This window comes from Anabrus simplex, chromosome 3 (assembly GCF_040414725.1).
Source record: "Anabrus simplex isolate iqAnaSimp1 chromosome 3, ASM4041472v1, whole genome shotgun sequence".
Lineage (NCBI taxonomy): Eukaryota > Metazoa > Arthropoda > Insecta > Orthoptera > Tettigoniidae > Anabrus > Anabrus simplex.
In genome coordinates, this window is record NC_090267.1 from 504,053,125 (window position 1) to 504,076,268 (window position 23,144).

At 39.1% G+C, this 23,144-nt stretch overlaps 1 protein-coding gene across 2 annotated transcripts in view; it reads right to left on the bottom strand.

Annotated features, from left to right (window-relative positions):
* The window catches only part of LOC136866575 (N-acetylgalactosaminyltransferase 6), a 377,415-nt gene that overhangs the window by 86,792 nt on the left and 267,479 nt on the right, over positions 1-23,144 (bottom strand). For both annotated transcript variants that reach the window (XM_067143666.2, XM_067143665.2), the window contains exons 5-7: positions 22,243-22,431; positions 20,725-20,902; positions 3,902-4,019 (exon numbers count right to left, since the gene is read on the bottom strand). In XM_067143666.2, coding sequence (XP_066999767.1) covers positions 3,902-4,019; positions 20,725-20,902; positions 22,243-22,431 — 485 coding nt within the window. The remainder of the gene's footprint in view (positions 1-3,901; positions 4,020-20,724; positions 20,903-22,242; positions 22,432-23,144) is intronic.

The window sequence follows — 23,144 nt, forward strand, 5'->3', positions numbered from 1 at the left end:
AAGTGATCACCGACATAATGGACCAACACAAAATTCTTATCATGGGATTACAGGAAATTAGAAACACTGACCAGGATGCCTTGGAATCTCAAGGGTACAGACTTTATAAAGGTATACCCGGGAAGAGAGTGATGAAGAATGTCCCACAATTTGGAACAGGATTTTTGGTCAGCCTTAAAATAATAAACTCAGTTCAAGAATTCAGATCACAGTCTCCACGACTCTCAACGCTCACCTTAAAGGCATCTAATAAAATCTATACTATAATAAATGCCCATGCTCCCACTAATGATAAAAACAACTCCTCAAAAGACCAGGAGGAAACAGGAGAATTTTGGGACCTATTGGACCAGACCATAGATAACATCCCCAAACACCATATAAAATTATTAATAGGCGACTTCAACGCTCAACTAGGCAGAGAAAGAAAATACCGTGACATCATCGGAAAATGGCCAGCACACAAGAAAACAAATAAAAATGGAGAGAGACTAGTTGACCTGTGTAGAAACCATAATTTAATCTCAAAATCTACATGTTTTAAGAGGAAACCTCAAAAACTCAAAACATGGAAACACCCTGACTACACTAAAGGAGAATGGCAACTGGACCACGTCTGCATGGACAAATACCACCACAAAGAGATCTATAACGTCAGAGTCCTCCGAGGAATAGACACAGGTTCAGATCACTACGTAGTTAAAATTAAAATTAAACTCACTCCCCAGAGGAGACAACAAAAGCAAGCCCTTAAAACTAAAAGAAAAATAGATCCTACCCAGCTAATCAACAACAAAAATTACCAGAAAGCAACTGAAAAAATAAAAATCACAGACAAACTTGAAGACTTAGTACACAACCTTAAACAAATTGCAGAAGACCTAGCTCCAATTAAACCACGTAAAAAACACCAATGGTGGAACAGTGAATGTGATGAAACAGTGGAGAAAAGACATCAGGCATGGCTATTACATCAGTCCCAAAAGACAGAAATATCCTATCAAAAGCTAGTAAAACAGAGAAAAGAAACTACCCAAGTCTTAAGAAGAATAAAAAGACAACATCATAAGGACACCCTGCAGTTAATTGAAGAACAGTTCAGTAAAACTAAATCAAGGGACTACTACAAAACCTTCAGAAAGCAGCTCCAAAAATATGAACCCCCGACCCTACTGATGAAGGATGAAGATGGTAAGCTGGCCCATAACAATAAAGACAATGCAGAAATTCTGGCTAAACATTTCAACAAGCTTTTAAATTGTGAGGAACCTACAGAACTCCTTCATTTGGACACCAACACCCCCATAAAAACATCACCAGAAAACATCAATCCCCCCACAATAAAGGAAGTCTACCAAGCTCTGAATAAATTAAAAAACTACAAAGCGCCAGGAGAAGATCAGACCTTTGCGGAAATCTGGAAATATGCAGGAACCTCAGCAAAAGTTGCCCTCCATCAACAACTTGTCTCTATTTGGATTAAAGAAGAACTACCAGAACACTGGACAACAGCCCTCATTCATCCTCTGCACAAAAAAGGGGACAAAACCGACCCTAATAACTACAGGGGAATCTCTCTCCTAGACATAACATACAAAATATTTTCAATAATCATCCTTAATAGGATAAGTTTACAACTTGAGAAAGAACTAGGAGAATATCAAGGAGGTTTCAGACCCTGGAGGAGCTGTCCTGATCAGATCATGAGTCTTAAGTTGATAATGGACTATAACAGGAGAAGAAACAGAGATATGGTGATAACATTTGTAGATTTCAAGAAAGCTTATGATTGCATCCATAGAGAATCTCTGTTTAAAATTTTAAGACACCTTGGACTACACCCCAAATTAATAAACATGATAAAATTGACTCTCACCAATACCAAGTCAAAAGTGAAGTTTAGGGGTGAAACATCAGAGACATTTGAAATTAAAACTGGACTACGGCAGGGAGATGGGCTCTCACCACTATTATTTAACTGTGCTCTAGAAATGGTAATGAGGGAATGGTTTAGAAAATGTCCCCCCAAAATAAAGATTGGCCGAAAAATCAAAACAAATTGCCTGGGTTTTGCTGATGATTTAGCATTACTAGCAGTGGACATAAAAGAAGCAAAAACCCAGATATCAGAACTTCAAAACATTGCAAATAAAATTGGCCTCAAAATATCATTTGAAAAAACAGAAATTATGCCCCAAAAACCAACACAACTAAAAGAAGTCACCATAAATGGTAATAAAATCAAAATAGTAACTCAGTTTAAATATCTTGGAGAAGTAATAACACATAACTTAAATGAAAAAATCTCAATCCAAGTAAGAACAAATAGATTAGCTAAAGCACAAAAATTAACATGGGATATCTACAAAAAGAAATGTCTATCAATAAATACAAAAATAAAACACTACAACACAGTTATAAAACCGGAAGCTACATATGCAGCAGAAACACTCTTTTACCTGAATAAACAATCGAAGACTAACAGACTTCAGAAAATTGAAAGGAGGATTGGAAGAACCTGTATCAACAAAAAATATCAGAAAGATGGACAGTGGCGGTTAATACCTAACAAAGTCGTGTACAAAGAGCTAGAACCCATTACAGATACTATGCGTAAGAGGAGACTGGGATTCTTTGGACATATCATGAGGATGCAGGACTCGAGACTTCTGAAACAACTAGTACAACACAATCTCGTCTCAAAAAATACCACAACAGGATGTAAATGGATCAGAGAAGTAAGAGAGGATCTGAAGGAAATAGGCCTTACAACAGAAGACACCAAAAATAAGATAAAATTGAATACAAAACTCAAGAATACAAACCTCCGCTTTACCCTTACACAAAACAAACCAACAACACGCACATTTTCAACTGAGGAAAGGGCACAAAGATCGGAGCGTCTGAAGAAGTACTGGGAGGACCGCAAAGCCCGAACAATCCCTTCAAAGAGATCTGAACGACGGACTGACTAAAGTGATCCTATGTGGTCATAAAAGAAGAAGAAGAAGAAGACAGTTAGCTGCTCGTATTACAGATGGCCTTCTAAAAGGCACTCAGTTTAAATGTACGGAGTAGGTGTACCTCCGGTATAATAATAATAATAATAATAATAATAATAATAATAATAATAACAACTGCTGCAACAAGCACCACGAGGCATCATAGCAGTAGCCAAAGAGATGCACCAACACATAAGGTTGTTGTAAAGGATAATACACCAACATCCAGGATTCTCAGAATTGAAGTCCCTTTTGACCAGGCTCCTATTAAAAACAATCAGCTTCCAAGCTATATGTCAACTCACCAATTGAAGACTAGTTTGGGGAAACAATCAACAAGATGTACCTAGCCGTTCACAATCAATAAATTATTGCAGCAAGCTTCAAATTAATATATGTTGAACACTCTCAATTAATTCGATACGTACATTTAAAAGTTCTAAGCCTCTGATACTATTGAGTTTTAACAGGGTTCATGACTCAAATTTATGTAGTACAATACAAAAAACTTACTAACAACCGAGTTAGAAAAAACTAAGAAAACTATGAGAATTTTAACCAAATCTTATTGCTGTTGGGATATTTCCATGTTTTGGAAATGCATTCTACTAGTGTATGAGAAATCTGGCTTGGAGGAAGAAAGTACCAATGAAGTGTAAAGAGGCGACTGTATACGATGTACTACTGCCCAATACCAACATATGTAGTGGAGACCCAGACACTGATAAAAATACAGAAGAATAAGAATTATTAAGATGTATGATAAGAAATGAGGATGTCAGGAAATAAATTGGAGTGGGAAAGCTTTATGACAGAATGAAGAGGGATAAATTTAGATGGTCTGGACATGTAACTTAACCTAGGAAATGATTACTTGTTTAGAAAGGAAACCTCTATACCTTGAAAGACAATTCATATTGTTCTCCTCCCCATATCTCTAGTCCTTCATCGTAACCACCTAGTTCCCAGAAGAACTTGCTACTGATGGCAAACAGACCTCCAGCCATGATAGGACTCCTGTACGGGAGGAAAAATACATCCAGATTAGCCAGTATCAAATTAACAAAATAAGCACAATTAGTAGTAGATTACTTCTTAATAAGCTTAGAATACACTGAGTGGCCAAAAGTAACAGAAAGGGTTGTCCCATTAGAAAATATACCGTGTACGACCCCTGCGCCTTGCGACTAGCTGCGGCATAGCTGAGCAATCTGTCACAGACACCAGTGTCGTGAAGATTGCAACACGTTGAGAGTTAACAGACTTTGAACACGGGATGATCATCCACGCATGGCACATGGGTCAGCATGCAAATTTGGGTTTACGAGGTCAAAAGTGTCGAGGGTGGATCTTCAATATCGAAAAGAGAATCTTACCACCCGCGTAAACCGCCGCACGGAAAGACCGCAGGTGTTAAACAAATGGACATCACGTTGCCTCTGAAAAACCATACTGGGTGCTCGACGGGCTACTGTAAGTCAGATCACTGTCTGGTTGAATGTTGGGAGTCAGGAATCCATTTCCCCCAGGACTGTAAGGAGGCAACTGCACCGCACGACCAACTCCTGCCCCTTTGCAGACACCTAGACACAGAGCTCAACGACGTGTATGGGCTCGCGAACATCGGCAATGGACCCTGGAACAGTGGCGGCGTGTAGTATGGTGCGATGAATCCCAGTTCCTCTTGTATCGAGCTGATGGGCGCATGACAGTGTGGCGTATGCCCCATGAAGCTATGGATCCTGCATGTCAACAAAGTTGTGTCCAGGAAGGAGGTGGCTCAGTTCTGGTCTGGGCGGCGTTCTCATGGTCGCAATTAGGTCCCATTGTCCGGCTGCATGGAGCGCTGACAGGTGCACGTTATGTGGACATTCTTTCAGACCATATGCACCCCTTTCTGGCCCTAGAGTGCCCTGATGGAGATGCCATGTTTCAACAGAACAATGCGCCATGTCACCACTCTGTAGTGGCACGCAGGTGGTTGGAGGAGCACTCCAGTGAAGTTACGACCATGGATTGGCGTTCCAGATCCTCCGATGTTAATCCAATCGAGCACTTATGGGATGCTGTCGATGCTGGTGTACGCTCAATGAACCCCGCACCAACTACTCAGGACCAGTGCAAGATGTGTGGGTCCAGATACCTCCAGAACGATTCCAACACCTTGTAGAGTCAATGACTCACCATATTGCTCCCGTTTTGAGGGCTTGCGGAGGAGCAACTCTTTATTAACCACACATTCAGTGCCTTCCCATGACTTTTGCCCACTCAGTGTATACTGTATATTGTCGGTGCCGGGGCAAAACCTCCCATGTGAAATATTTTAGCTTAGAACTTTGGCCAGTAAGGTTCTGTCATCTAAGGTGCAATATTGTGTGAATATTGTCAAGGCATTCTCGCTCTTCATAATGTATGTGCTGCGGGTCAGTATATCTCCAAATTATTATCACATAGGAGGTTTTGTCCTGGCAACAACGATATGTTGTAATAAGGCTTCTAGAGATGCTGAAGTAGTAGAAATTTTATCTACCAGGTAAATTCTATTTCATTATGGATGAAGACTGCAGAAAGACTCATGCCTTTCTTTTAAGTGTGCTTTATCCACACACAGTTAAAACGACGTCACTGTTCTCCATTTCTTCCCTTTACATATAAGCACAACTTTGGCAGATGTAAACCTAATCCTAGTCAAAGAAATATCTCAGTATTTGCTACAAACCTTCTTACTCCCTTGAGCGTAGACTGGTACGATTAACTGCTCGTCCAATCAAAAACACCTTACCCTAAATTGATGGCAATTACATTACAATGCCATTTAATCCTTTCTCTGTCACTGTGTCTCTCGTCCACACCACGGGAGAGGGGAACTTCACGAAGTAGGGAAATGTCTGTAGGAGCGAAGCATAACAAAGAATTTGTGTACCCTAGCACCGCTATGGTAGCTGTACAGGCTCTACAACAGGGCCTCTCAAAAGCCCAAAATCTCACGCGTGCAAACCGAGGCACAGAGATTCTGTGCACCGTGCATCGTTCCAACTCGGCTTGATTCGGACCAGAGTTTTGTGTTGGGATGAGTCGGTTGAGTCCTGCTGAACTCTGCTTGGACGTTGGAGAGCTGCAGAGCAAGTGAGGAAGGGGGAGACAGGAGTAGGGAAAGAGAGAGATAGCGCTATTGCTTAAACCTAGCAAAGTCATCTTTTGCACCTTGCATGGACTCGGAGAGGCCCTGCTCTACAGGAACCCTGAAAAACAGCAACTAATGGGGCTCTGGTGAAATCCCAACAGTCCTAGCAAGCCAATGATATTTCCAATCGCTTGATAAAAGAAGAAGAAAACACACATCTTCAGCACATTATGCACCTAAGGTCTAACTTACTTTTCTCAATGATTCTTGTAACGTTACTACAGCGGCTACACAAAACACAGTTAAAAGAGAGCAAACTAAAAGCAATTACACGGTACCTTAAACACTACACACACTATAAACATCGGATGAACTGCGCAGACCTGTGCCGAAAACACTTGACAGGGCAACTTGACAGTAATAAAACAAGGGACGTGGAACAGGACTGGGAACTAACCAAAGACCATATGACAGCCAGACAGACCAACAGACTTAAGACATGTTATATGTTATAAATCTCATTTTTGGTCCGTATTGAAAATTTACAATAAAGGTGTTTTTTAATCCACCTATTCAATACTTTTATTTTCACTTATAGTGGTTACATAAACAGACTATCAGTTAAATGGGACATGTTTCACCCTTAATTTAGGGCATCTTCAGCCTGAAAACAATATTTAAGAGTACATCTAATATTAAATATGGAAGCTAAAAGTTTAGCTTGTTACTAAAAATCAGGACATAAAAATGTGAAAAAACGATACATTATACAAACATGTTAATAGAAACACTGTCAATGATGAAACTATAATCTCATCAGAGATTAAACTTCTTCCATTAAAATTCTAATTAAAATAGTTCATTAAAAATTGTTAGTAAAATACCACAGTGATAAAAACATAATTCCAACAACATGAGGGCGTGAACACAAGCGTTATAACATGAATGTCATAAATACACCATGTTCAAGGCCGCTGATGAATATGTGAGCATAAGGTGAAACAGAAGCATCAGTTGAAATATTGTAGAAGTGGGCCTTAGCACCGGTAAGCTATACTATTGTCCGAAACCTTGTCAGGAAATGTCAGTAGAAACTGGAAAATGTTCTCTATAATAATGCGGTTCAGAGGGATGCCTTGCTCTTATCAGCCCTTGTTAATTGCGTCACAATCTTTCTGGACTGTTCCAGTAAATATAGAACAATAATCTAGTAGTTAGAAATAAAATACGCTACAACAATATTTTACATTGTACATGTTAGGAAGCAAAATGAAATATGAATAAAATATTCTACCTCAACACTCCACATCCTACAGTAAGTATAATTTAAAATTTACAAATAAAACACTCCACAACAATTTTACACATCATAGAAATTCTACATAGGTCTCAATTCTGAAGAGGACCCTAATCTCTTTCTCACTGTCTAACATGACCCTCATCAGTCAAATACCTAATTTCTGAATATTGCACTCACTCATTTCAATAAAACAAGAAAGCATAGGCCCTAAGGAAAATACACAAAAACACTGAAAAGTTATGCATATTAGAAAGATTTTTTATTATTATCTGAAGCCATCTCTTTTCAGTTCTGACTCACTTAATTTATAACTGATAGGTCTTTGAGTCTGCTAAAACTAATTTTGAATAAATAAATTTATTAGAAAGATGTTCGAAGGTGAAATGGGTAGATCAAACCATGAATGAAGAGATACTGAATCGGTTTGTTGAGAGGAGAACAATTTGGTGAGATCTGATCAGAAAAAGAAATAGAATGATAGGACACATCAAGACACCCAGGACGTGTTCAGTTAGTTTTTAAAGGAAGTGTAGGTGGTAAGAACAGCAGGAGTAGATCTGAGAGATTGTAGGATGTAAACTGAAAAGATTAGTACAGTGTAGGGTGGCATGGAACGCTGTATCATTACTAAAATTTCCTGTACCAAACCAAAGAATAATATAATGGATAAGAACATTCATTACTAAAATTTCCAACAATTACTAGTGAATACTTTGATTTTCAATCAGTCCCCGATACATAATCAGGCTACCTTAAAAGTTGGAGTGGCATTCATGTGCTGGGGGATACACTTCGAATTATGCTGCTATGAAGAAGGTGAAGAGTTAGAAGAATGGCCAAAGGAGCAGTGCCAAGTGGCAAAAAACAAACATTTGAGACATATTCTTCTGTTCAAGTTTAACAAAGGAGCAACAGCAGCTGAGGTGGCTTGAACCATGTGTCCTGTGTAGGGGAAAGATGCTATTGAGGAGAGAATAGCACAAAAATGGTTTAATCATTTTAAACAGAATGATATTAACTTGAAAGAAACTCCACATTCAGGAAGACCAACTCAACAGGTCTATTCATGATGACCCACGTCAGTGAACCCGAGAATTAGGAAATGTGATGAACTATAAGCAGTCAACCATCATAAAGCATGTTAAGCATCTGGTCGCAGAAATGCCAATCTTCAAAGGTGCTTGTCCGTAGCGCCATGATCTGCTGCAGATAAGGGAAGGTTATGTACAACCAAAAAAAGTGTGAAATAGCATTCAGACTGTATAACACTGGTAGTAAAAAATTGTTTTAAATGGCAGCGTCTTGCATTGCCCTTCCGATGCATTCATACTCTTCACGTTTCTTAGATCTCACATGTCGTCCTGGACAGTTATTGTGTCCCCCATGTTTACCTCAAAAAACGCACTCGCATGCTTTACAAAACACAAGGTTTGGTTACATTTCTTATAAACAGGCATGCTGATAGGCATGAAAACTCAAATTTCATTACATTTGCATGATACCTTAGTTTAGTAAACACTTTGGCCTACCATTTTTTTTTGGAAAAATTTGTACCCTTACATACTATTTACTTTTGCAGTTATTTTAAGGAAATGCAGACGAATATATACACAGATGTTACATACATATAAACACCCTTTTTTGCATTCCAGCCTACATTTATGATTTGGAGAAGTCCTCTCGTGTATGCAACACTAGGTAAAAAACAAGTGTCCACATGCAAAGCAACCTCTCATTTGTTATTCTAATGAGCTATTCTTGCAGACTTCCTGTGCTGCATCACTCTGCATCGCCTGGACGGCTCTAATTTCTTCTGAGTTGAAGCCATTTTTGATTGGTAATAATAATAATAATAATAATAATAATAATAATAATAATAATAATAATAATAATAATAATAATAATAATCGTATGGCCTCAGCTACCGTTTTGCAGACATTTTGATTTGACGCCATCTGGCTGTCTGCTCGTCAATTTCAACGTTCCGGTTTACTCTGTCTGCCATCTAGCGGACCTAGAGTAAACCAGATCTCTCTTGGGCGGCTATGGCTGAGATTTAATTAATTTTGTCGGGTAAATACCAAATGTATCACCAGAGATCTTTTACATGCCGACATCGTACGACATGGTGTGTCGAATGGACTTTTTTCCGCCCTTCAAAAATCCGACTACCTCTGCCGGGTTTGAACCCGCTATCTTGGGATCCGGAGGCCGACACTCTACCACGGATCCACAGACGCAGCTTTGATTGGTAGTAGCCAGTATATCGACCCTAAGGCATCAAGGGAATATTACCAGTGTGAGGGGCAAAAGACATTTACAGACATACATAAGCATTGGTTTCCTCTTTTTTTTTTTTTTTTTTTTTTTTTAACATGATCACATAATTGTGGGGGGGTTAGAAATTTATTGACCTCTTACAATCCTGCTGGATATGTTCTAACCTTCTTTTAACCATGAGGTGAATTTCATTAACAGGCTTACATGTGACATGAGTAAGTTTATTACCTTCTAGTTCCAAAATCCAGTCATCAATGACGTTCCTACCTGTTGATGTTGTTGTACCTTGTGTAAATATTGAATTATCCATTAGAGCTGGATCTTCGGAAATAGAATCAGATTCACCTTCACCGATATCATTTGAAAATGAATCATTTTCACTTCGCACACTTTCATTGTGAATCTCAACATCAATATTCTCCAGCCAATCTGCTCCACTCCAGGCTGCTTCCACATTTATTTACAAATAACACACAGTGAGGTGCGTTTTATTTTTCTTATTCCAGGTGCGAGTTACTGTTTATGATATTAAAATGAAATTCAGGTATGGTATAGGCTTTTGGGCTTTTGCCAGAATTATCCACTGGTGCTGCCAGAATTTCACCTTATTTTCTTGAGACGGCATTAACACTTTCAACACTATGCCTGCTTCTGGACGGCGCCCGTATGTGATACAGGCATGATTTTTTCGTGTGCTTACATCCAGCTGCACGTATCACGTACGGTTCCCTTCCCTTGGTTGGAGGTAATAATTCATTTAGTGACCACTAGAATGCAGCAGTTATCAGGAATTTCGAACTGAAATGATAAACAGGGTATTTTCTCCTTGCCGTGACCTCTACCGAAGCATTCGGTGTGCCGTGTGCTGCGCACACCAAATCTGTCACGCTGTCAGCTGTGTTACTGTGTAAACATGTCTTCACGCCGACTCAATGATAGTGATATTTTGGATATTTTATCGAGAGAAGTGGGTTCAGAGATGGATGAAAGTGATGACGACCCTGCTTACGAACCGGGTAATGTATCAAGCGATAGTTCAGGTAAGATTTTTATTTATTACGCCACTTTGGAACGTAGTGTTTAGCTGTATTATTTTACTCCGAATACAAACAACAGAAATACTTCGCCTACAGAAATTTGGGTTTATTTTTTTCGTTTAGACGAAGACACGCAGGCTGATGATTCACCTGTGTCGGGAACATCTGCTAGATCATCTGAACCTGATGATGAATGGTCAGAAACAGATGACCAACCACAGCTACCTGTCTTCCAGTCGGCATCTGTTTCTACTCAGTTTTGCGCGGGGAGTGACGAAATGATTGTTTCAGTAATTTTTTTAGTGATGATGTGATCAAAAATATAAAAACAGAAACTAACAGATATGCAGGTACGACAATTGTGGCAATGAAACGTCAGGGCAAACTGAAGGAAAATTCCATGTGGCACCGGTGGTCTGCAGTAAAACTTCACAAAATTTATTGGTTTTTTGCAACAATTTTGCATATGTGTGTGGTGAAGCTACCCAAACTTAGTGATTATTGGTCTACTGATCCCTTTTATTAGACAGGATTTGCCAGTCGATTGTTAAGTCGTGATAGATTTTGTCACAGGTGTAAAAAAGGTATTGAAAGTGGAAAGTGTTTATTAAAGACTTTATTTGTAAACCTTCCGTAGTACTTACTGTATGATCTGAAGTGTGGTAATATGTTTTATTTGTAATGACCTAACCTGTACAGTGTAATATTTCATAACATATGGTATTTGTAAATAGTAGATTTCAGTTCTGTACTTACTGGAAGTATCCAGAAATGTTACATGAATTTTTGAACAGGGTGTGTTACATTTTGTCGGTTATGTCTTCTAGAATATATTTTCTGACTGTTCTGGAAATAGAAGGTTCCAAGAGTGTGTATTCGAGAAACTTATTTAAAGTTCGCGACTGGAGTAGGAATTGTGATTGGTGAATCTGGGTGGCGATAGGTGGACTCGTGCATTCTGATTGGCTACTCCAAGGCCAGGGTTTTACCTTTATAAAGAGAGCGAGGCAGCATTTCGTGGTCTGACTAGTCTGTCTTGGTATGTCTGAAGTTTTATGTCGTCAGTGACGCCTCGCTAACGGGATGGGCCACCTTCGGGTAAGCACTCTTGATTTCCGATCCAGCCTAAAATTTCCGTAATGTTCGCCTGCTATTTCGTATAGGAGTCTGCCCTAACCTCACTTAGATTCGCCACTCAATTATTTCAGAGGCCTTAGCTTTTCAGCTGGGCTTGCCTGTTTGTTTTCGAGGCATTCCCCGTTCCTTGTTTCGGTAAATATGTAGTAAAGTGCGGTTTAATATATTTACCTTGGGGTTTTTTCTCTGGTAGTTCAGTGTCACTTGATGTATGTCAGAGTTTTGAAAGGTACATTTAACTTCACTGTAGATGGTAATACTGTATTACGTTTCTTTTAACCTACTAAATTTCTTTATACATCTGGATTTGTAATTAGAAGTATAGTTTGTTAAATCTTTGAACTTGTAGGAAGCTATTAGCAAAGAACTTCTAAGTTGTGTGTATCACAGAACATTTAATTCGTGAGTTGTGTGTCGGTACCTTCCGCATGGCGGAATTTGTTCGGAATGTATTTGTAAAATCCATTTGTAAATAATATTTTTCAAAACTAAGGATCACGGTTGATTATTTCTGAAACCGCAATCTAAGCCATGTCCATGCCTTTGGTAGGTTCCCAGCCTCTTCCCACCTTCCTAGTTTATTGTCATCTAGTTGGCCCTACTGATATTTACTAAGTTGTTATCGGCGGAGATCCGCGTAGTTTCAGCTGATGTTTCACTGAGTGTGTAGTAAGTTTTGGCACTGTGTAGCTGCTCTTACTTTCCTCCCTTCATTGTGTTTAGTGTAACCACTGTAGTAAAGGTTACAGATTTCCCGGAATTTTATTTATGTTGCACCTAAATGACAATGCCACCTTCATCAAGAAAGGGGAACCTAATCATGACCCACTACATAAACTCAGGCCTTTTTTTTTATTTTTTTGTGCACAAATGCATTGCCAGTTTTCAGCCATATGAGAACTTAACAATAGATAAGGCTATATGTCCCTTCCGTGGTCGAGTAGGGTTTAGGGTTTATTTGAAGAATAAGCCCAATAAGTATGGTATGAAAATGTATGTACTTTGAGATGCGGCAATAGGCTACGTACTGGATTGTGAAATATATACGGAATCCACAGGGAATGTTGACAACAGCATTCAGGCTCCTTTAGATAGATTATGCTCACAATTTTTCAGTAAGGGCTACTGTATTTATATGGACAGGTACTATACTAGCTCCTCCCTACTGAATATGCTGTGGCAAAAGAAAACCCTGGCTATTGGAACTGTCATTAAAAACAGGAAGGGTTTACCACCAACGTTCAAGACAAAGAAATTGAAGAAGGACGAGATGATATTTTTGAAGACCTTCTTGCTGTGAAGTGGAAGAGCAAGCGGGATGTTTTATGCCTTTCAACAAAACATAAGGCTTCCACTACACTTGTTTCTGGTAGATCGAAGGGTGGTGTCGTACAGAAACTAAAGCCTGATGTAGTAATCGATTACAATATAAATAAAACTGGTGTTGATAGAGCAGATCATACCCATTTGCACGGAAGACAATGAAATGGTGGAAAAATCTTCTTCCATTTGTTCCTTATGTCTGTTGTGAATTGTTTCATTCTATATAAAGAGATCTCAAAATCAAAGATATCTCTTGTGGATTACATGAGAGTGATCAGTTCGCTGTTAGCAGCTAAAGGAGGAGGAGACATCTCAAGGTTGGAACCTACTCCCTCCCCCAGTGTTGACAGGACTTTTGCTCGCCATTTTCTAGAAAAGGTTCCTCCAACAAACAATAAAGTGAATGCCACTCGTTATTGCAAGGTATGCTCAGACAGGGGCAAGAAGAAAAGTGGTAAGCGCGTCAGAAAAGAGAGTAGATGGTGGTGCAAGGAGTGCAAAGTAGGACTGTGTATAGTCCAATGTTTTCAGGACTACCATATGAAAACAAACTATTCCTAAATAGGTAAATATGTTATTCCACTGCATTTGTGTTTATTTGTGGCTTAAGTAGTCTCATTTTCCGTACTATTTTTTTCATGTTTTTCATAAGACTAGTATAATTAAATTACTTCAGATATTCACTTGTTGATTAACATCATTTTGGATGGTTGACACCTTCATACGGTACAAAAATCAGGCATGTAATATGTTTCACTGTTCCACAATAACGTGTTAAAAATTAGCAAAAAGACTCAGTTCACAGCCAGGATCCATGTTAAAATATGGTAGTGTTGAAAGTGTTAAGCCCAAAAGCCTATAACATGTTTATAAGTAAGGGCCTTGGAAGCATCAATGGCTAAATTCAGGTAGTTCCTGACATCTGTTGGTTACATTTTAAAACTAATAGAACAAACCTCGCTGACTCAGTAACCGTAAATATGAGTCTGTAAGTAGTCCATGCGCGCGGAAGTGTTTGTCAAAGTATGTCCGCACCTTTCACTTGCTGGACGAAACATTCCGCCAAAGTATGGCATGAGCAAAGTACAGGCATGCACTATGGACATAAATTTGCAACAAAAGCAGGCAACAGAAGTATTAATATGTGCAGGCAATTCATTACAAAATTAGAGGTAAAAGAACATAAACTGAACCTAAATGCTGGGAACTGACATTCATCAAAGAAAGTTACACTTGCAGTTAGAGGTTGGAGACAAATGTCGCTATCTCGTCATTTCTTCACCAACTATTTTCTAACAGTGAGTCTCCACTCTAATATCGCCTTTGAATGTCGACGAGAGAGCTCGCAAGTGCACATAGTGAGAATATGATACCGAAGGTCGTATTCTGTGGCAAACACTTCAGCTTTCTTATTCAAACAGCGTTAGCTAACCTAACTTAACCACGTACGTACTAAGAAAACATATATCAACCACGTACGTACTAAGAAAACATATATCAAGTGCCAGCAGAAATGTGATAACCTTCTCGCTATAAATTTACATGAAAATAGCCATTCTGAAATTTAACCTGACACGACAAAATGTAAACCAACCTCTGAAATCAATTATTCACTCCGCCATATCTTGAGGTGTATCCCATTCTTACTTAACTGCAGTATTTAGCATTAAAATTAAGCGATCGTTTACTTCAGCTTTCTTTTTTATTTTTTTTTTATTTTTTTAGTTAACAACTGGTATCGGACACGTTATTTATTATGAAAACATGTGATCCTATTTCATTTCCACTTCTCTTTACAGAACAGCAGTCGATGTGTATTACTAATCGACTCCGACATCGCCTTCGAATGTCGACGAGAGAGCTTGCTGGTGGACTTAGCGAGGAAACTATACCGAAGATGATCGCTCGCATGCAATATAATGGCTGGGTGCATAAATATTGGTAAAATCGCTCGTAATAACTGATGCGTCAGTGATGAGGCTCTCGCTTTAACTGAAGGATAATACGCAGTTTAATAAAGTGGAACCTCGATTCTCCGTTTTTCGAGGGACCATGAAAATAAAACGTATGACACGGGAAAACGGAAAATCCGGGAATGAATGAAATCCATCAACAATTTGACAAAACATCAGAATAATGAAATATGTATAATTATAATCTTGCAAAAAATCCTAAACCAAACCTAACTACAGCCCCAATGGGACTTTGCCTGCCAAGCGACTGCTGCTAAGCTCGGAAGCCTGCAGATTACGAGGTGACGCATCGTCAGTGTGACGAATCCTCTCGGCCGATATTCCTGGCTCTCTAGATCGGGGTCGCTATCCCACCATTAGATAGCTCCTCAATTAAAGGTAATCACGTAGGCTGAGTGGACCTGGAATCAGACTGACCTGGTTGGAATCGAACCCGGGCCCTCTGGATGACAGGCAGGCATGTTAGACCGCGAAACCGCATTCATTACCGGTACGCGAGTTCAAAATCTCGATACTTTATATTCAATATTACAGGGGAATTTTCGTCAATTTCTCATGAAAACTTCTTTCAGTTCAACAACTTTGATTAGCACTCTTTGAAAAATCTAATAACGCCAAGCCAAACGACAATTGACCACAAGTAGTTTTTAGTTCTCTCATCTAATAAAATAAAGCACATTAGATACAAAAGCGCCCAACATGATGGCAAAATCCCTTTTCTTAATCTTTCATTGCAATTTGGTCTCCAATATACTGTTCGTGGGCATTTTTGGAAATTTTGTACCGCGTAAATTAGGCCTACATCGACTTTTAAAGGTTATGTTGAACTCGAAAACATGGTTTCGAATGTATCGATTCTCAAAAGTTCTTGAATGCATTATATTAAATTCTGCCAGTCACTAATCCAATCAAATTGGAAAGATAAAAGAAACATCATCAAAACTTCAGAAATTACGGTTATTCGTAACCTTGAGGTCATCTGGAAAGCGTGCTCGCTGCACATATCAGTACAAGTTGGAAATGATACAAACCATTTAAATGTAACGTGCGCAAATAAAACGGCTGCAGATTTTCGTATTTTGACAAGAAAACATAAAATTCCCAGTCTTACATGAGGACCTAAACAGTAATAGGCAATCCCAAGACTTCCCATGGCTTCTTTTTTAATGTAAGGTGCAACATATGTTCTGGTCTCGCTAATATAATCGTGTACGATAATATTAAAATACTAAATTTGTATTAAGAAGGAGCAGGTTCGATTCCTGCCTGAAAGGCCAGTTACTCTACAGTGCCCTGAGGAAAGTGCCGAAAATGTAAGTGCGACCATTTGATGAAACTCATTCCGTCTTCAAGCAGAGCTGTCGAAATGCGACGTGTCTCCTTACAATTGTTGTGGCCACTCTCTGCTTTATGATTTTCCAGGATTCTCTAAACGATACCACCTAAATGCGATGCTAAGATGGTTCCTTATGCAAGTTCACAGCCGATCGCTTTTCCAGTACCGGTACAGTACTTGCTCTAATTATCGCAATGACGGGGCGTTAACGCCAAGATCCATAAGTATGCCATAGCCATCCTTTCGTGAGATACAGTTTATTAAAAAATGATTGATCAAGGATTTAGCGCTGATGGGACTGGTATTTCTAGATGGTTGATCCGGGAAATCGTTTCTTTGAGGAACGGATAATGTGGGATTTTTACAACGTGATTTAATTACGATGCTCCCGGGACCACATAATGTGAACGCATATTCCGGGAAAACGTAGTTTCCGGGAACTGATAATCGAGGTTGCTCTGTATAGGGATTTTGAGGGACATAAAAAACTGACGTTATAACGGGGTTCTCGTTATATGCCGTACTCACTATAGCGGACTACTTCTGTTTGTTTACAAAAGCTTGGAGAGCATACTTTTTCAGTGCTATGTACATAATATAAATGATGCTGAAGTATTCCAATACTTTATTATGCAAGTGACAATTTGATCTTGAAAGACCTTTGGCAACTTATATTTCTGCTGCCATGTCACAAAGGACCAAGGACAAAGGATATCAAAGAAGAGACCAGTGATATCTAAATTATTTAGACAATATGAAACAAGGAAGAAAGGAACACTTGTTTGACATTTATCCTTTTCATTACCAACTTCAGTCAGCTGTGAGATTGAAGTTTGAAATCAAACAGTTGGATTGATAATTTATGCAGCACCTTTTCATCTGTTGCAATCATGTCAATCTTGGGGGACGAGCGTTGCTTTACGTCCGTAGGTGAAACCTTAAATTACCCTACACGTGTCCCCCGGGTGGTGCTAAGAAAGCAACGGCGAAGAGATGCGATCGAACTGTCTGAAAAGACCTCTCGGTCATAATGCACAGAGTAATGAAGAAATTGGTCCTTATCAGGACCCGGAAGCCTATAGCCGAAAAATCGGACCTTCAATTCGAATATGCCAACTTAACATAGAAGGCATCAGCAGAGCAAAATGCGAGTGTCTAGCTAAAATTCTGAAAGGTCAACAGATTGATGTCATTGCGCTACAAGAAACTCATACAACTCATGCAACTAAGAACAAGAGGCAAGATCCCAGGCTTCAAATTAGTGGCTCACAATAATCACGAGATGTATGGCTTAGCTACGTATGTGAGAAACAATATTACTAACTACGCAGTAGTCAACTGTAGCTCAAGTGATGACATTTTCACCGTCACAATTAAAATCAACAATTTAACAATAATGAACGTATATAAGCCACCAAACACAACGTGGCCCACTCCTCCTCTACCATCCTTACAACACCCAACCGTAATCATAGGAGACTTCAACAGTCATCACACATGTTGGGGCTATCAACAAAATGATCTAAATGGGGAGGCAATTGTTGACTGGATGGACATGGAAAATCTTAAACTAATCTATGATGCTAAAGAAAAAGGAACCTTCTTCTCTGCCCGATGGGGTAAGGAATACACTCCAGATCTTTCCTTCATAATCCAATCCCCAAACTCTCCAAACCAGATACTTCACTCAGTTCTCAACAGTTTCCCTCATAGTCAACACCGGCCTGTCATACTCCAACTTGGCTTGTATATTCCTGTCATTCGATCTTATCCAAAACCTAGATGGAACTTTAAAAAAGCTAATTGGAAAAAATTTAAAGAACAAACTGATGCAAATATAAGATGGATTAAGCCAACCTTTAATAACTATGACAGATTTGTTGGAGTTATAAAAGGTGCTGCTCGGCGCTGCATTCCAAGAGGATGACGTAAAGAATATATTCCTGGATGGACTGCAGAGAGTGAGAGCCTTCTTAAGGAATTTGAGGAAAATGGCAACAATGGAACAGCCACAAAACTTATTCAATCACTGAATGACAATAGAAAACAAATTTGGAACGACACTGTGTCATCTCTTGATTTTACCCACTCAAGTAGAAAGGCCTGGTCTCTCATTAGAAAGCTTGACTCATCAAAGCCAGCTGGTAGACAGAAACTGAGTGTTAACATTAATGATCTAGCCAAACACATGATCTCTATCTCAAAGATCAATAGAGATAATCAAGTTGTAAGGGAAATCCGGTCAGCACTGAAACATAAAAAGCAATTAGCAAAACAACAATCATCCCAATTCTCTTGTCCTTTCACAAGAGAGGAAACCCTAGAAGGCATCGAGAACATAAAGTCCGGGAAAGCAGCAGGTATAGACGGCATCTATCCTGAATTCCTGCAACATCTTGGACCTGCAACAATCACTTGGCTCACCAAATTCTTCTCCAATATTTTGGAGACAGGTAACCTTCCTTCACTATTCAAGAAGACCAAAGTAATATCGATCTTGAAACCCAACAAGGACCCTCTGAGAGTGGAAAGCTACAGACCCATTGCACTGCTAAGTGTTACTCTAAAGCTCCTGGAAAGACTAATATACAATAGCATCTCAGAAACCATCAATAATCTCCTTCCCACAGAACAAGCTGGCTTCAGACCTGGAAGAAATTGCGCTGACCAAATTTTTGCATTGACCTCTCATATTGAAAATGGATTTGAGAATCGGAAGATTAGTATGGCTGTCTTCTTAGACTTATCAGCAGCCTATGATACTGTTTGGCGAGAAGGGCTCCTGCTAAAACTTATCTCCGCCATCCCCTGTGTCGAGCTTACAAATCTCATTGGCAATATGATTAGCAACATAAATTTTCAGAGCTTCTCAGATGATGCAGTAAGCAAAACCTACAAAATGAATGATGGACTTCCACAAGGATCTGTTCTGGTACCCTTACTTTTCAACCTCTATACTGCTGACTTACCAGCAACTAAGTCCAGGAAATTTATTTACGCAGATGACATACTACTGGTTAGCCAAACACCAAGTTTTCCAGAAGCTGAATAAATTCTTACAGCAGATCTAAAAAAGCTAGATACATACTTCCTAAAGTGGTGTCTCCGTCCAAATCTCCAAAAGACTGTTGCATCTGTGTTTCATCTCAGAAATAAATTTGCCAACTACAAGCCTACAATAACATTCAGAAATCAATCCTTACAACACTGTCCCTTCCCAAAATATTTAGGTGTCACATTAGACAGATCCCTAACATATAAACATCATATTAACAACACAGCCGCCAAGATTAAAAGTCGGAATAATATTCTTCAAAAATTAGCCGGCACATCCTGGGGCGCAAACAACCAAGTGTTGAGATCTACTGCTCTAGCTCTTTGCTATTCAGTTGCTGAATACTGCTCTTCAACTTGGCTGAATAGTGCTCATACTGCGAAGATTGATGCTCAACTAAATCAAGCAATGCGCATTATAAATGGTTGTATTCGCTCTACAAATGTGGCCTGGCTGCCTACACTCAGTAATATTCCACCGCCTTGCTTAAGAAGGTCTGAAGTTCTTCTAAAACTGTGGAAGAAGACCAGCCAGGACTCCAACCTCCCCGTTCACCAGGATATTACTCAACCTGCCCCTCCACGACTTAAATCTAGATCTCCACCCTGGCGCACTGCACTTACACTGGAAGAATCTGTGTTCTCCATCACGAATGCCTGGTTACACCAATGGCAGCAGTCTTCTGTTCCCAATCAACATCTTGTGACTCTACCTCATGTTCAACCTCCCGGATTCCATCTACCCAGACGTCAATGGAGAACTCTATAAACAGGATAAGAGTCAATCAAGGAAGATGCGGCTATACTCTTTATAAATGGGACTGGCAGAAGTCTTCTGGGTGTGATTGTGGAGCTACCTCACAGACCATCCACCAAGTAATTGCCGAGTGTCCACAGAGAGCTTTTCCAGGACATACACAACGCAACTGAGGAGGCCTTAAAATGGATCAATTGACTTGATTTGGAACTATAGGCTTCTGCTTGTATATATTGTGTATATATTGTATACTTATTTACATAATCTATCTGTGCACACCATACGATAAATAAATAAATGTCAATCTTGCTATTGCCGACTCCATCAGGGGTGCAGTGTACTTCATCATACACTTGATAATCTTTTATTTTCAACATAAAATTAATAAAACTTCCACTTACTTGAATGGTTCTGTTGGGTGTTTCAGGTCTTCAGGCAAAAGTGGCAAGCGTTTATAGAAAAATTCCCAGTCAAAGGCTCCACGAGCACCTTCATCTTGAGCTCGATACTCAAAAGTGTCATACGCTATCACATCAATGAAGGGACACACACAGGTTCGATAATCCTGGGCAATAGGATCTGCAAAAAATATTACCATATTAGGAACAAATTAAGTCAACTGAAGAACTTAAACAAATCAACAGAGAGATGTAATTCGTTGTTGTTGTTGTCGTTTATTTACAACAGGACTGACCCTTCTTAATGAACATCACAGAAGATGCTGGAAATGGCCTCATCTTAAGAAATGAAAAACTGAGGATCCAAAAGTTGTGACTCAACTTGGGACAGATAAAAGGCATTGAGATTTTGTCAGACTTTGTTCCAGGCTTTTCCTCACTTGAGTAAAGTTTTCTGGTGTTCAAACTCTTTTTGGATAGTTACTTTTTTTATGCCATTTTGCCAATAAGTTTTGCAATGGAGACTTTGCTGGATGGTTTGCCAAAACACTTCCAGGCTTAAACTTTTGCACAAACAGTTATGCACAGGTTTCCCATGAATCATGCTTCCCATAACACTCTACAATGAACATGTGCTGTTTTATTGTGAGCACCATTTAACTGGTCACTAAACACGTCTGCTCGTCTCCCACTCGCACAAAATGACACAGGAACGTATTCGGGTGATGTTCATGTGCAGACATATGACAGCAACTTATCTGTCCATTGAAATCATGGTTTCCAGCATTTCCTGTGATAGGCAATTCTCCTGTTCATTAAGAAGGGTCAATTCCGTGTCAGTCTCATAAATATTTTCTGGACCTGTTTTTTTGTCCACAATGCATACGGGGAGAAAGAAATGCTATTCTCTTTTACAAAATAAATTTAAGTTCATTTTCTAATTTATGAGAGTATTATTGTATTCACTGAAACTGACTCACTGACTGACATTGATTTTTGAGACCCTGCAGAATATTAACCCATCCTGCATAAAACAATACTCAGAAGTTTTGTTTTCAAACAGCACCTAAACTTGCAAAGAAAGCTCAAGCTTTCAATGAATGAATCACAAACTGATCTCCAAGAATTGAGTGATCATAATGAAAATCAAAAGAAGCTCTTATAAAAATAATTGAGCCAAACTCTTAAGATTTTCCTTTTGATTGACCCTTGATTTATGTTGCCAACAACCATAAATAAGAATATAAAATGGAGGAACCTCTAGATTTTAGGGACCATTATTAAAGTTCTATAAGTTTACCAAAATGTGTTGCAGACAGGTTATATGTAAACCCATTTTACGAATTAACAGTTCTGTACAAAGTAGGTTCATCTGAAAATTGCCACTGCAACCAACAAATAAAGTACTGAAAACTAATTTTTAGTTTTAATGACAAACATAAAAATTATGAGTGATGGGATTCAGAAAGGAGCATTGAAAGACAAAAATAATTTTTTGGGGGAAAAAGACAAAATACCTACCAAGAAGTGGAGGTAACCAATTTACATTTGCCTCCGTGTGAGAGTCCAGGAAAATAAGAACATCTGCTGTAGCCCTCTTTGCTCCAGCAAGACGAGCACGGATAAGTCCTGAACGTTCTGGAAGGTGAATAACTTGTACTTTGGGCAAATTCTCAGCTACATATTTATCCAGCTTCTCCTTGCAGTGTTCTATAGATTAACACGAATATTGAAAGTATTAAACATGAGCAAAATAAAAGCAATTTTTCAACAACAACAAATAACACAGCTAAGAGAATTCTGAACATAACTTAACTTAACATAACTTAACTGAACATAACTTAACTGAACATAACCTACTTTTACAGTACCAAGTTCTATTCACTCTTATGTATGCCCACACCAAGTTTTTTTGGATGTTTTAGCAAGTGCTGAAATGGGCCAAGTAGTTGAAAAAGTATTAGAAATATTTACGAAGTTACTGAACAATCATGGAGGGAAAACATTTACAATGGTTATCTCTTGCCTCTTTGATCGGAACTGAACATCTGTGCAAACAGTTTCCACAGATTAATTCACTGCAAACTCGTTTTCACTATCGTCATAAAAGCCACACTTATCATTCCTGACAAAATCTAACATCTCGTCCTACATCATGCTTTCTTTTTGCCGTGTAGGAAGACAGAAGAAAGCTGTCAACGTTGAACATGAGGCATGGAATTACGATAAGAATTTTGTGAAGTGATGTACCTAAGAGACTTGTCGTCCTCACAGGGCACATATCCTTCGGACAAGAGGTCACAGGTTTGAATCCTGGCCAGGTTCAGGATTTTAACCTTCATTAGTTAATTCCTTTGGCTCGAGGACTGGATACATTAGATTTTGTCGTAGGTAGGGCCCCATCCTCACAGACGCACAGGCCA